The 14,098-nt window shown below is 36.4% G+C and overlaps 1 protein-coding gene across 4 annotated transcripts in view; it reads left to right on the top strand.

Annotated features, from left to right (window-relative positions):
* Positions 1-14,098, top strand: part of LOC128638636 (CD82 antigen) — a 256,779-nt gene that overhangs the window by 98,400 nt on the left and 144,281 nt on the right. For 3 of the 4 annotated variants that reach the window (XM_053690712.1, XM_053690715.1, XM_053690713.1), the window contains one exon: positions 12,256-12,334. In XM_053690712.1, the coding sequence (XP_053546687.1) occupies positions 12,269-12,334 (66 nt within the window). In that variant the 5' untranslated portion in view covers positions 12,256-12,268. Of the gene's footprint in view, positions 1-1,525; positions 1,569-12,255; positions 12,335-14,098 lie in introns of all 4 variants that reach the window. The other variant, XM_053690714.1, reaches the window with a different exon arrangement.

The raw sequence follows: 14,098 nt of genomic DNA, 5'->3' as shown, positions 1-14,098 counted from the left end.
GTAAAATAACCATGTTTACTAATCAGTTGATTATTTCACCTGTGCTCTCATTCAGATATCCTCAAAATCTGGCTTGTTAAAGGGACATGAAACCCAACATTTTTCTCTCATGATTCAGATAGAGAATACATTTTTAAACAACTTTCTAATTTACTTCTATTATCTAATCTGTTTCATTATCTTGCTATCATTTGTTGAAGGAGCAGCATCGCACTAATGGTTTCTAACTGAACACATGGGTGAGCCAATCACAATCGATATACGTATATATGCAGCCACCAATCAAAAGCTAGAACCTAGATTATCTGCTGCTCCTGAGCTTTCCTCGATAAACCTTTCAGCAAAGGATAACAAGAGAAGGAAACAAATTAAATAATAGAATTAAACTGGAACGCTGTTTAAAATTGTATTCTCTATCTGAATCATGAAAGAAAAATTTTGGGTTTCATGTCCCTTTAAGGAGGCCCGAGGACAGGTTTAAAATCCAGTGCTGTACCTGAATCGTGAAAGAAAATAATTGGGTTTGATGTCCCTTCAATACCATCACAACTATTACCAAAATATTATATTTCCACGCAGAATGTGAGAGAAAATAAAATGTATACGTATGGATAAATCTATTTCTTCACACTTGTTGTGGTGACAAATGAAGACCTATCCTGACAGGTTCTTTTTCATAACCCCTGGGTTCCATATTATCCTTTAGAGATATGTTCAAGACTAGAGGAGACATTGGAAGGAGATAAACCCAGAAGACTTAAAACCTATTGCAATAAAGTGCAATGCAATGTACCTCTTACCCCACTAGACCTGAATATTATGTCACCACTGCAAGTGTAATAAAAATGATATAGATCTTGTTTTTCAAAAGGATCATATTAAAATACCTTTTGTGAAGTATTTTAAACCTTTAGATCAACGGTACCCCACACTTTCTACTGCTGTTCGGTTCAGAAAGGTAATGGGCAGTGACAGATTCCCCAATGACTTAGATTAAACAAGATGGTGGTGTTGTTTTATGGAACATATTCATTAAAGTGCAGAGACACTGTTCATGCTGTGGTAAATCATTTCCATAAAATAACATTAGATTGGTGGAGTTTTTCTTCCAGTAAAGGCCTCTATTTAGATAATGAATCTACACCAAGCTGTTATTTCCACTGTGTATACAGTTTATTTAAATGTATATGATAGAACAAACACAATACATATTATGATATAATACCAATAGTAATAAGTTATTTCATAAAAAGTAATCAATAATTCCAACTAGAACAAAAAACGTTTCTGTTTTAGTGTAAAAGAAAATCTCGCTTAGTTGTAAATTACCGTTATGTACTGGCAGCATTTAGTAATAGCTATCCATATGTTTATATTATGAACAAGGCAACTATTGTAAGAGGTTTTTGTACTTTTCCTGGATTTATGGGGGCATTAAATCCCTAAATCTGAAACAGTACACAACCTTATTGTTTGGATACATATTGCATTGTATTCATTTAGCGTTGTGGTTTTACTTTGGCAGATTTGTACATGATGTGATTACACGTCGTCATCAGCTAGTTCTGGTGAGTTGAGGACGCCATTTGTTTACTTTATTTTTGGTGAGGAAATTTAAAGGGACATTAAAGGGCAAAAGAAAACATTTTAATACTGCGCTGTTGCTTGCATATAACTATGTTTTTAAAGGGATAGCAAAGTCAAAATGAGACGTTCATGACTCAAATAGAGCATGTTATTTTAAAGAACTTTCTAAATTAGTTCTATTATCCCATTGACTTTGTTGCAAAGCATTCCTAGGCTCAGGGGCAACAGAGCAACTACTGGGAATTAGCTGGTGATTGGTGGTTTCACATGCATGCTTCTTGTCATTGGCTCAGCCATCTAGCTCCCAGTAGAGCATTACTGCTCCTGAGCCTACCTAGGTTTTTTTCAGAAAAAAGGATATCAAGGGAACAAAGCACATTTAATAACAGAAGTAAACTGAAAAGTTGTTTAAAATCACATTCTCTATATTAATCATTAGTTTAATTTTTACTTTACTGTCCCTGTAATCCCTGCAGATGGAGCACACACCTAGTTAAAGGTACAGTCTACACCAGAATTGTTATTGTTTAACAAGATAGATAATCCCTTTATTACCCATTGCCCAGTTTTGCACAACCAACACAGTTATATTAATATACTTTTTACCTTGGTAATAACCTTTATCTAATCCTCTGCAAACTGCCCCTTACTTCAGTTCTTTTGACAGCCTTGCAATACAATCAGTGCTGACTCATAAATAACTCCACAGGAGTGAGCACAATACTATGTATATGGCACACATGAACAAGCGCTGCCTAGCTGTGAAAACCTGTCAAAGTGTACTGAGATAAGAGGCAGCCTTCAAGGGCTTAGAAATAAATAATGAGCCTACCTAGGTTTAGCTTTCAACAAAAAAATATCAAAAGAACAAGGCAAATTGGATTATAAAAGTAAATTGAAAAGTTATTTAAAATTGTATGCCCTATCTGAATCATGAAAGTTTTATTTTCTCAAGACTGTCCCTTTCAAGTCAGTTTCAGAGCAGAAAATCACTTCTGGGACCAAGCTGAACACAACTGGTAAACTAATAACAAGATGCATATGTGCGTAGCAAACAATCACCAGTTAGCTCCCAGTAGTGCAGCGTTGATACCTAGGTATGCTTTTCAAAAAAGCTTAGCAAGAGAACAAAGTACTTTTGATAATAGAAATAAATTGAAACACCTCTTAAATTTAATTTTCTAACTGAGCTATGTAAACATAATTTTGAATTTCATGTCTGATAAAGTTACAATCAGTAACAAGCTAAATTCCATTTAAAGACAGCAATTTACTTTGTAAATAACCCAAATTCTATCATATATATATATATATATATATGTATATATATATACAGTGTGTATATATATATATATATATATATATAGGTAATGAATTACAATGTCATACTTAAATTGAATATAATCATATAGTTAAAGTGATTGTATTTCACTACATCGCTAAATGCTGAAAGCATACCATGTCAGCATTTAACATTGCTCAAGCATTTCTGGTGAAATGCGGCCAATCAGCGGGTATTTGCGGCCAATCAGCGGGTAGCAGGGGGTGTCAAATATCCCGATCGTATCTGATCAGGATGATTGCTGTCCGCCACCTCAGAGTTGGCGGATGAGTTAAGGAGCAGTGGTCTTATAATCCCTGCCTCTTAACTTAAGTTTACGGCGAGCCAGAAACTTCGGGGGTAGATTGCAGTATCCGCTCGCTGCTTGATAAATCTACCCTTTATTCTGAGATCTAAACTTAATTCATATTTTTTTTTAAATAAAATGATTTAAAATTACTTTTTCCCCACCTATAAGTCACAATCTTCTCGGCCTTTGGTTTGGTTTGTGTGTGCTAAAATGCAGATAATAATCTATATATATTTAAAACAACAACTATTACCTTTCTAATTACAATACAGTACTATTCTATCTTTCTGAGGGTACTATGTAGACAAAAGAATTAAAAAAGATATAAAGCGACCTGACATGTAAATATTGCATAAATTACATAAGATATTGTTGTTTACACTTGGTCCCTTTCTCCAAACTGTCCCATTTTACAGATGCAAATATTCAAAATTCCAAACCTTTTCCGGTCCCAAGCAGTTTGAATAAAGGGTTTTCTACCTGTATAAGAATATCCTGTTTTGAGAGTAAAAAACATTAAAATATTTGCAATATATCAACACAGTGAGGGTGGCTAAAATGTGGCTAATTTAAGGACAAATGATTTGTCCCATACTGTGTATGATGTGGTGTGATAAATATTGTATATTAGTATATGGAATAACAAGATCATGACTTTTGGTTTAATAAAACATCCCAGAATTGTAAAAATCATTTGGTCATTAATCAGCTCAGTACTGAGGGATTAAGGACCTGAAAAGTAAAACAATACTTAATATGGAGAGAGTAGTTTATTCTTTCACTAACGTACAAAACACAAAGCACTTGCCTTTCAAACAACCAGACTTAATAATACATAATATGAACGGGTCCTCTCTAGTATGGATTGTCTGTACTATCTAATACTGTACTAATAGGGGGGTAGTTATCATCGTGTCAACTTTCCTGCCTTCGCCGGTCCAATAAGCCCGCCTAAGCTCACCTACCTTCGCCGCCGCGGACCTGAAAAAATATGCCTAAGTTATCAAATAAAGCTGTCAAAAAGCCGCGGGGCGATGAGCAGCGGACTGCGAGAGTTATCACTCATCCGATCTTGCTGCTCTTCGGCTTTTTTACAGCTTTATTGCTAGCCTGTCACTAAGCACTCACAGTAAACTACACTGTTCTACCCCCTATACCGGCGCCCCCCGCAACTAAATAAAGTTACTAAACCCTAAACCGCCGCTCCTAGACCCTGCCGCAACTATTATAAATGTATTAACCCCTAAACCGCCGCTCCTAGACCCAGCCGCAACTATTATAAATGTATTAACCCCTAAACCGCCGCTCCTAGACCCCGCCGCAACTATTATAAATTTATTAACCCCTAAACCGCCGCTCCCGGACACCGCCGCCACCTACATTATACCTATTAACCCCTATCCTGCCCCCCCTATACCGTCGCCCTCTGTAATAAAGTTATTAACCCCTATCCTGCCGATCCCGCACCTCGCCGCAAATAAATAAATAGTTTAACCCCTAAACCGCCGCTCCCTGAACCTGCCGCAACCTATCTTAAATTTATTAACCCCTATCCTGCCCCCCCCTACACCGTCGCCACCTATAATACATTTATTAACCCCTATCCTGCCCCCCACTACACCGCCGCCACTGTAATAAATGTATTAACCCCTAAACCTAAGTCTAACACTAACCCTAACACCCCCCTAACTTAAATATTAATTAAATAAATCTAAATAATATTTCTATTATTAACTAAATTAATCCTATTTAAAGCTAAATACTTACCTATAAAATAAACCCTAATATACCTACAATATAAATAATAATTATATTGTAGCTATCTTAGGATTTATTTTTATTTTACAGGTAACTTTCAATTTATTTTAACTTGGTACAATAGCTAATAAATAGTTATTAACTATTTAATAGCTTACCTAGCTAAAATAAAGAGAAATTTACCTGTAAAATAAATCCTAACCTAAGTTACAATTACACCTAACACTACACTATACTTAAATAATTTTTTCCTATTTAAAACTAAATACTTACCTGTAAAATAAACCCTAAGATAGCTACAATGTAATTAAGAATTACATTGTAGCTATTTTAGGATTTATATTTATTTTACAGGTAATTTTGTATTTATTTTAGCTAGTTAGAATAGTTATTAAATAGTTATTAACTATTTAATAACTACCTAGCTAAAAGAAATACAAAATTACCTGTAAAATAAATCCTAACCTAAGTTACAATTAAACCTAACAATACACTATCATTAAATTAATTAAATAAATTAACTACAAATAACTACAATTAAATACAATTACATTAACTAACTAAAGTACAAAAAATAAATAAAGCTAAGTTACAAAAAATAAAAAACATAAGTTACTAACATTTAAAAAATATTACAACAATTTTAAGCTAATTACACCTAATCTAAGCCCCCTAATAAAATAACAAACCCCCCCAAAATAAAAAAATGCCCTACCCTATTCTAAATTACAAAAGTTCAAAGCTCTTTTACCTTACCAGCCCTTAAAAGGGCCTTTTGTGGGGGCATGCCCCAAAGAAAACTGCTCTTTTGCCTGTAAAAGAAAAATACAACCACCCCAACATTAAAACCCACCACCCACATACCCCTAATCTAACCCAAACCCCCCTTAAAATAACCTATCACTAATCCCCTGAAGATCATCCTACCTTGAGTCGTCTTCACTCAGCCGAGCCACCGATGGAACCGAAGTGGACATCCGGAGCACCAGAAGTGATCCTCCAAGGGGCGCTGAAGAAGTCTTCCATCCGATGAAGTGATCCTCCAAGCGGCGCTGAAGAAGTCTTCCATCCGGCCGATGTCATCTTCCAAGCGGCGCTGAAGATCATCTTCCATCCGGGCGATGTCATCTTCCAAGCAGGGTCTTCAATCTTCTTGCTTCAGCATCGATCTTCATCCCGCCGACGCGGAACATCCTTCTTTACCGACGGACTAGCGACGAATGAAGGCTCCTTTAAGGGACGTCATCCAAGATGGCGTCCCTTCAATTCCGATTGGCTGATAGGATTCTATCAGCCAATCGGAATTAAGGTATGAAAAATCTGAATCAGCCAATCAGATTGAGCTCGCATTCTATTGGCTGATCGGAACAGCCAATAGAATGCGAGCTGAATCTGATTGGCCGCTTGGAGGATCACTTCATCGGATGGAAGACTTCTTCAGCGCCCCTTGGAGGATCACTTTTGGCGCTCCGGATGTCCACTTCGGTTCCATCGGTGGCTCGGCTGAGTGAAGACGACTCAAGGTAGGATGATCTTCAGGGGATTAGTGATAGGTTATTTTAAGGGGGGTTTGGGTTAGATTAGGGGTATGTGGGTGGTGGGTTTTAATGTTGGGGGGGGTTGTATTTTTCTTTTACAGGCAAAAGAGCAGTTTTCTTTGGGGCATGCCCCCACAAAAGGCCCTTTTAAGGGCTGGTAAGGTAAAAGAGCTTTGAACTTTTGTAATTTAGAATAGGGTAGGGCATTTTTTTATTTTGGGGGGGGTTTGTTATTTTATTAGGGGGCTTAGATTAGGTGTAATTAGCTTAAAATTGTTGTAATATTTTTTAAATGTTTGTAATTTATGTTTTTTATTTTTTGTAACTTAGCTTTTTTTATTTTTTGTACTTTAGTTAGTTAATGTAATTGTATTTAATTGTAGTTATTTGTAGTTAATTTATTTAATTAATTTAATGATAGTGTAGTGTTAGGTTTAATTGTAACTTAGGTTAGGATTTATTTTACAGGTAATTTTGTATTTCTTTTAGCTAGGTAGTTATTAAATAGTTAATAACTGTTTAATAACTATTCTAACTAGCTAAAATAAATTCAAAGTTACCTGTAAAATAAATATAAATCCTAAAATAGCTACAATATAATTCTTAATTACATTGTAGCTATCTTAGGGTTTATTTTACAGGTAAGTATTTAGTTTTAAATAGGAATAATTTATTTAAGTATAGTGTAGTGTTAGGTGTAATTGTAACTTAGGTTAGTTTTTATTTTACAGGTAAATTTGTCTTTATTTTAGCTAGGTAAGCTATTAAATAGTTAATAACTATTTAATAGCTATTGTACCTAATTAAAATAAATTGAAAGTTGCCTGTAAAATAAAAATAAATCCTAAGATAGCTACAATATAATTATTATTTATATTGTAGGTATATTAGGGTTTATTTTATAGGTAAGTATTTAGTTTTAAATAGGATTAACTTAGTTTATAATAGAAATATTATTTAGATTTATTTAATTAATATTTAAGTTAGGGGGGTGTTAGGGTTAGTGTTAGACTTAGGTTTAGGGGTTAATAAATTTATTACAGTGGCGGCGGTGTAGTGGGGGACAGATTAGGGGTTAATAAATTTAATATAGGGAGCGGCGGTTTAGGGGTTAAACTATTTATTTAGTTGCGGCGAGGTGCGGGATCGGCAGGATAGGGGTTATTAACTTTATTACAGATGGCGGCAGTATAGGGGGGCAGGATAGGGGTTACTAGGTATAATGTAGGCGGCGGTGGGCTCCAGGAGCAGCGGTTTAGGGGTTAATACATTTATAAGAGATGCGGCGGTTTAGGGGTTAATAGGTATAGAGTAGCTTGCGGTGGGCTCCGGGAGCGGCGGTTTAGGGGGTAATACATTTATTTAGTTGCGGCGGTGTAGGGGGGGACAGATTAGGGGTGTTTAGACTCAGGGTACATGTTAGGGTGTTAGGTGTAGACAGCTCCCATAGGAATGAATGGGATGTCTGGCAGCAGCGAACTTGTACTTTCGCTATGGTCAAACTCCCATTGATTCCTATGGGATCCGCCGCCTCCAGGGCAGCGGTTTGAAAACCAGGTACGCTGGGCCGTAAAAGTGCAGAGCGTACCTGCTAGTTTTTTGATAACTAGCAAAAGTAGTCAGATTGTGCCGCACTTGTGTGCGGAACATCTGGAGTGACGTAAGAATCGATCTGTGTCGGACTGAGTCCGGCGGATCGAAGTTTACGTCACAAAATTCTACTTTTGCCGGTCTTTAGCCTTTGATAACTAAGGCGAATCAGCCTTGCCACAAATACGCGTAATTCCAGCGTATTTGAGGTTGATGGCTTGATAACTACCCCCCATAGTGTCATGTGCTTTTTAAAAAAATATATAATGCTAGTTTTTTATGCTAATGTACAATATAATGTGCAATGTGTGGCCCTGAATGTTAAAGGGACAGTGTACCTTAAATTTTCTCGCCTTTAATTCCCCCCCCCCCCCCCCATTATACCCTTTTCCTGCTGGAGTGTATTAAATTGTTTACATAAATATAGATATATATAAATAGATAGCTAGATAGATAATTTATCTTTATATCTTCCTTTTAAAAAGCTGCATTTGCCTGTGGTATCCCTACCTATACTAAAAGTGATCAAACAAAGAACCACTAAAGTCAAAATTAAAGTTTTATGAATCACTCACGCAATTTAAAAAAAAACAACTTTCCAATATATTATCAAGATGTGCACATTTTGTTATATGCATACTTTTTGTGTCTCCAGCTCCTATTGAGCATGTGTTGAAGTGCACAGTACATATGTATATGCATATTGTGATTGGCACGCTATCACATGATACGGGGGAGGGGACATTTTATTTAATTTGAAATATGCCAGAAAATATTGTTCTGCTTAGTTCAAATTAAAAGTGCTACTGCATTGTCTTTTTATTGTGTTGGTCAATTATTCAATCCTACTGTATATAGTGGTAATTTAAAGGGAGTGTAAACTTAAAGGGACATTAAACCCAAATTTTTTCTTTTACGATTTAGAAAGAGCATACAATTTTAAACAACTTTCTAATTTTCTTCTATTATCTAATTTGCTTTATTCTCTTGATATACTTTGCTGAAAAGCATATCTAGATAGGCTCATTAGCTGCTGATTGGTTGCTGTACATAGATGCCTCATGTGATTGGCTCACCCATATGCATTGCTATTTCTTCAACAAAGGATATCTAAAGAATGAAATAAATTAGATAATAGAAGTAAATTGGAATGTTGTTTAAAATTGTATTCTCTACTTGAATCATGAAAGAAACTTTTTGGGTTTAGTGTCCCTTTAAGACTAGTGCCCCACGGCATTGGATAGACTTTTAAAAATTAACAAGCATTTAATTCAAATTTTGTATGTATTTTGACCATTTTTACCTATTTACTGCTGCAACGATAAGCGCAGCTCTCCCACCCGCCATATTGTCGAATTGATTGACAGATAACGATTTGTAAAAGAACTAATCCTTGTCGTCGTCCCCCACCCACCGGGGCGTTCATTCCCTTTGCATAAACAAGGATTTGTTCTTTTACGAATCGCCATCTGTCAATCAATTAGACAAAACGTTGAACGGGAGAGCTTTGCTTATCATCACAGCGGTAAATAGGTAAAAATTTAGCAAAATACATACATATAAAAGATTTGATTAATTAAACCCTGGCTAATTTTTAAAAGTATATCCAATGCCGTGGGGCACTAGTATTAAGTTTACATTAACTTTAAGTATTGGTTATATAAAAGCTGTGTAAGCATAGCCAGCAAAAAAAGTTACACTCCCAGTGGGAGGAAGGAGAGATAAGTAATAAAATGTTAATTTTCTGTTGTTCTCTCTAAATATAGGTCTTTTTGGTTTTCAGAAGCATGTGTGTGTACATAAAGTGATAAAATAAGGAGATCTGATTTTACTGCAAGCTCAACCCATTTTAATGGATTGTGGTTTCAAATAATAAACCCAGTGATTTAATATACAAAAATAAACATAAAGAATACATTTCTTATACATTTTATGCTCTGCAGCTGGCATAACACTCCATTGGAAACACATTATAGGAAAAACAATTTAGATACAGATAAGTTGTGTCCTGTGCTCATTAATGTGTTTTTGCCTTAAAGGGACAGTTTACTTTAAAATTGTCTTACCTTTAATATGTTCCTAATTATATGTTATACCAACTGCAGATTATAAAATGTATGAGAAATTGCTCCTTTTATGTTTTTTTTTTGTAAATTGTATAGTTGGATTTGCTCTTTGAAACCACAACCCATCAGAATAGGCTAAGCTTCAGACATCCTTATCTTATTACTCAAATTCTTCCCTTTCTTATCTCTGTCTGAACATTTTAGATTTTTTTTCTCTCGCACTCCCCACTGGGAGTGTAATTTCTTCTGCTGGCTATACCGGTTGCCAATAGCCAATAGTTAATCCTTAATGACCAGCGACGTAACCTGTATGTCGCTGATCTTTCTATGGGGCTTATTTTTTTTTAATAGTGTTGTTTTCCCGCTGGTGGCGAGAGCCGCTCTATTAAATTCAAGAAAACCCTTAAAGGGACAGTGAACCCAAAAATTACTGTAACTTATTTAGATTAGTTAATTAACTATCTTTACAGTAAACTGTAGCCCAATTTTCATGTAAATAAACTTTGGCAGAAAATACACTTACTAGATCTCATCTGGCCATTTTGAAATGGCCGCCTGACCCCTCCTTCTCTGACGTCTCCCAAAAGCTTCCACTAGTACAGGATCCTTTCCTTTTGTCCCTGCGCGCTCCTGTGTCTCCCTTCATTCAGTTTAGTGAGACACTCATATGGCACCCCCATCACTTCACTATCTCCCTCATTCATCTCCACGGCCGCAATTTCAGCTCTCTAGCTGTTCGTACCCGGCACTCACTGCCTCTCATCCATGTTGTGCGCATGTTTGAGGGTCTGTTATTTTGACATTGCGCATTTTTATTTGTTTTTAATCGTCCTTTTGAAATTTATGATCTCAGTGATGCCCTGTGCGTGTAACAGCGTGTGCTTTTCACACGCACAGACCCACATCGCCGCCTGCCCGGCACTCACTGCCTCTCATTCTCTGTAACACACAGCGCACAGCATGGATGAGAGGCAGTGAGTGCCGGGTACGAACAGCTAGAGAGCTGAAATTGCAGCCGTGGAGATGAATGAGGGAGATAGTGAAGTGAGGGGGGTGCCATATGAGTGTCTCACTAAACTGAATGAAGGGAGACACAGGAGCGCGCAGGGACAAAAGGAAAGGATCCTGTACTAGTGGAAGCTTTTAGGAGACGTCAGAGAAGGAGGGGTCAGGCGGCCATTTCAAAACAGCCAGATGAGATCTAGTAAGTGTATTTTCTGCCAAAGTTTATTTACATGAAAATTGGGCTACAGTTTACTGTAAAGATTGTTAATTAACTAATCTAAATAAGTTACAGTAATTTTTGGGTTCACTGTCCCTTTAAGGGTTTTCTTGAATTTAATAGAGCGGCTCTCGCCACCAGCGGGAAAACAACACTATTAAAAAAAAACAAGCCCCATAGAAAGATCAGCGACATACAGGTTACGTCGCTGGTCATTAAGGATTAACTATTGGCTTAACTAATTAACTCATTTTTGGGTTGACTGTCCCTTTAACAACCAATGATGTACAGGGTACTCTGTGATCATTAAGGGGTTAAGTATAGAAACTTTCAGTATAGGTAGGGATACCATAGGCAGAATCGGCCGTTTCAAATGCCGATATAAAAACTAAGGAGCTATTTGTAAAGAATTTAATGCACTCCAGCAAGTAAAATGGATAATATGGAACAAATTAAAGGGGAGAAAAATGTGGGGTAAATTGTTCCTTTTTAAATATCTGCCGCTCTTATTATTCAGCTAGGAACATGCTATGAACTAATCAAGGTAACCCCAACACATACGTTGGCAGTGCATACATAGAAAAGGCTACATATCTCTGTGATGTATTTATTTCTTCAAAACTATTAAAATTACTGCTTTTGTGGCACCGGCACCCCTTCAAAATGTACTGAGCTTTAGTAATGAACCACTTGGCATTAGTATGACTATTATCATTTACCTTAAAAGGAAAAGAGATTATTAATTCATCCACTTATTTACTATAGCATCATATTGTTATTATTTATTCTGGAAACTGTTTTGTTTTCAAATTGTTAGAATCACATGAGATCCTCATATCTTCCCATCTTTTCTCCACTCACAGGAAGTAAAAGAAGATGGGTATCAAGGGCTGCATGAGCATCACAAAGTATTTCCTGTTTGTATTCAACCTGCTTTTCTTTGTAAGTACCATTATATATGTTTATTGTACAGCTCAAATGGGTTTTAGCTCATGGTCAGGAATGTCTGTGCTAATGCTACAGAAGAGATTTTCCCTTTATACATTAAAACCAGCTTCCATCCTGTACCAGAATGATTAGTTTATTGTTTACTAATACAACATCTTTATCAAATAAAGTTGTAAAATTCTAGAGCGTCATGAAAGTTAAAATAAAATGTTTGATTCAGACCAAGGGCTCCACTTATCAAGCTGCAAATGCATACAAACCAGAAACAGCAGGGACTGTCAACTCCAAATTTTTTATTGTTTAAAAAGATAGATAATCCCTTTATTACCCATTACCCAGTTTTGCACAACCAACACGGTTATATTAATACACTTTTTATCTCTGTAATTACCTTGTATCTAAGCCTCTTCTGACAGCCCCATGATCACATGACTGTGACTATTTATTATCTATTGACTTGCAATTAAACCAATTAGTGCTGTGTCCTGCACAACTCCATGGGAGAGAGCACAATGTTATCTATATGACTCACATGAACCAGCAGTCTCCCTTCTGAAAAGCCAATACAAAAGCATGTGATAAGAGGCTGTCTGTAGTGGCTTAGAAACAGGCAGAAATTTAGAGGATTAAATGTTATAAAGTATATTAATATAACAATGTCGGTTATGCAAAGCTGGGGACTTTTTGGCCTAAATGTGTTCTGAAATACTTCTTATATCAGCTGCAGTGTATTAAATGTATTGCAAATTGCTCTTTTTGCAATTGAATTAGCTGGTTTAGCTCAATGAAACCAGTGCCCATAAATAAAATGCAATTACCTTAGTATTTTCCTTTGCATGTTTATATATATTTAATATATTTCATCAAAACAAAAGGTCAAATGTATTGTTGTTTCAGGGATATAATTCCCCTTCTTCAGAACAACTACTACACATTACCATCGTGCTTAAATAGTGTACAAACACACACATTACCTCCCCCTTCCTGTGCAAAAAAGCGCCAAAATGTACATCATTTCCGGTGTCCATTATGTGTCCTGTTAACCAATGAACCGGAAGTTATCATAATTCCCTTCCGGTTTCACAAAACTAAAGTTCACTAAAAATGTCACCCCTATCGTTGGTTATAGACGCAACACCAATCTGTGGGACCTGTTGGTCATCTCAGACTCAACCAGATGCTATACTAAAGATGATACACGGATGAGAACTTATAAAGGATGTTAAAAATGCCCGAATTGTACCACCTGTAATGGACTGATCGCCACAAAGAAATTTAACCATCCTCACAACAACAAGAAATACATGATAAACCTTCTATCACATATACCACTATATATGTGGTATACATGTTGATTTGTCTATGTGGAAGGCATTATGTAGGAAAAACCCAGGGGACTATCCGGGAACGTATGGCCAACCATAGGATGGCAATAAGACAAGCAATCAAGAAAGTAGAATTCGAACAGCCCGTAGCACACCATTGGATGGAGGCTAAACATCCAGTAGCATCAGTCAGGGTGATTCTGATTGATCACATTCCCAAACCAGCACATGGTGGAGACAGAAACAAACTGCTCTTGAGGAGAGAAGCGGAGTGAATGTTTAGGTTGGACACTATCCATCCCAATGCACTCAACTCCATGTCTGACTTTGGTTGTTTAATATATAAATCAATTCTAGTGCATTTACATATATATGTGGGAGAAAGAGTGGTCACGGATGGGGACATGGAGGGGGTTCCTTTCAGTCTTTGGAC

This window comes from Bombina bombina, chromosome 8 (genome assembly GCF_027579735.1).
Source record: "Bombina bombina isolate aBomBom1 chromosome 8, aBomBom1.pri, whole genome shotgun sequence".
NCBI lineage: Eukaryota > Metazoa > Chordata > Amphibia > Anura > Bombinatoridae > Bombina > Bombina bombina.
Note: the sequence above shows the minus strand (reverse complement) of the source record. Positions and strands in the feature narration are given on the sequence as shown.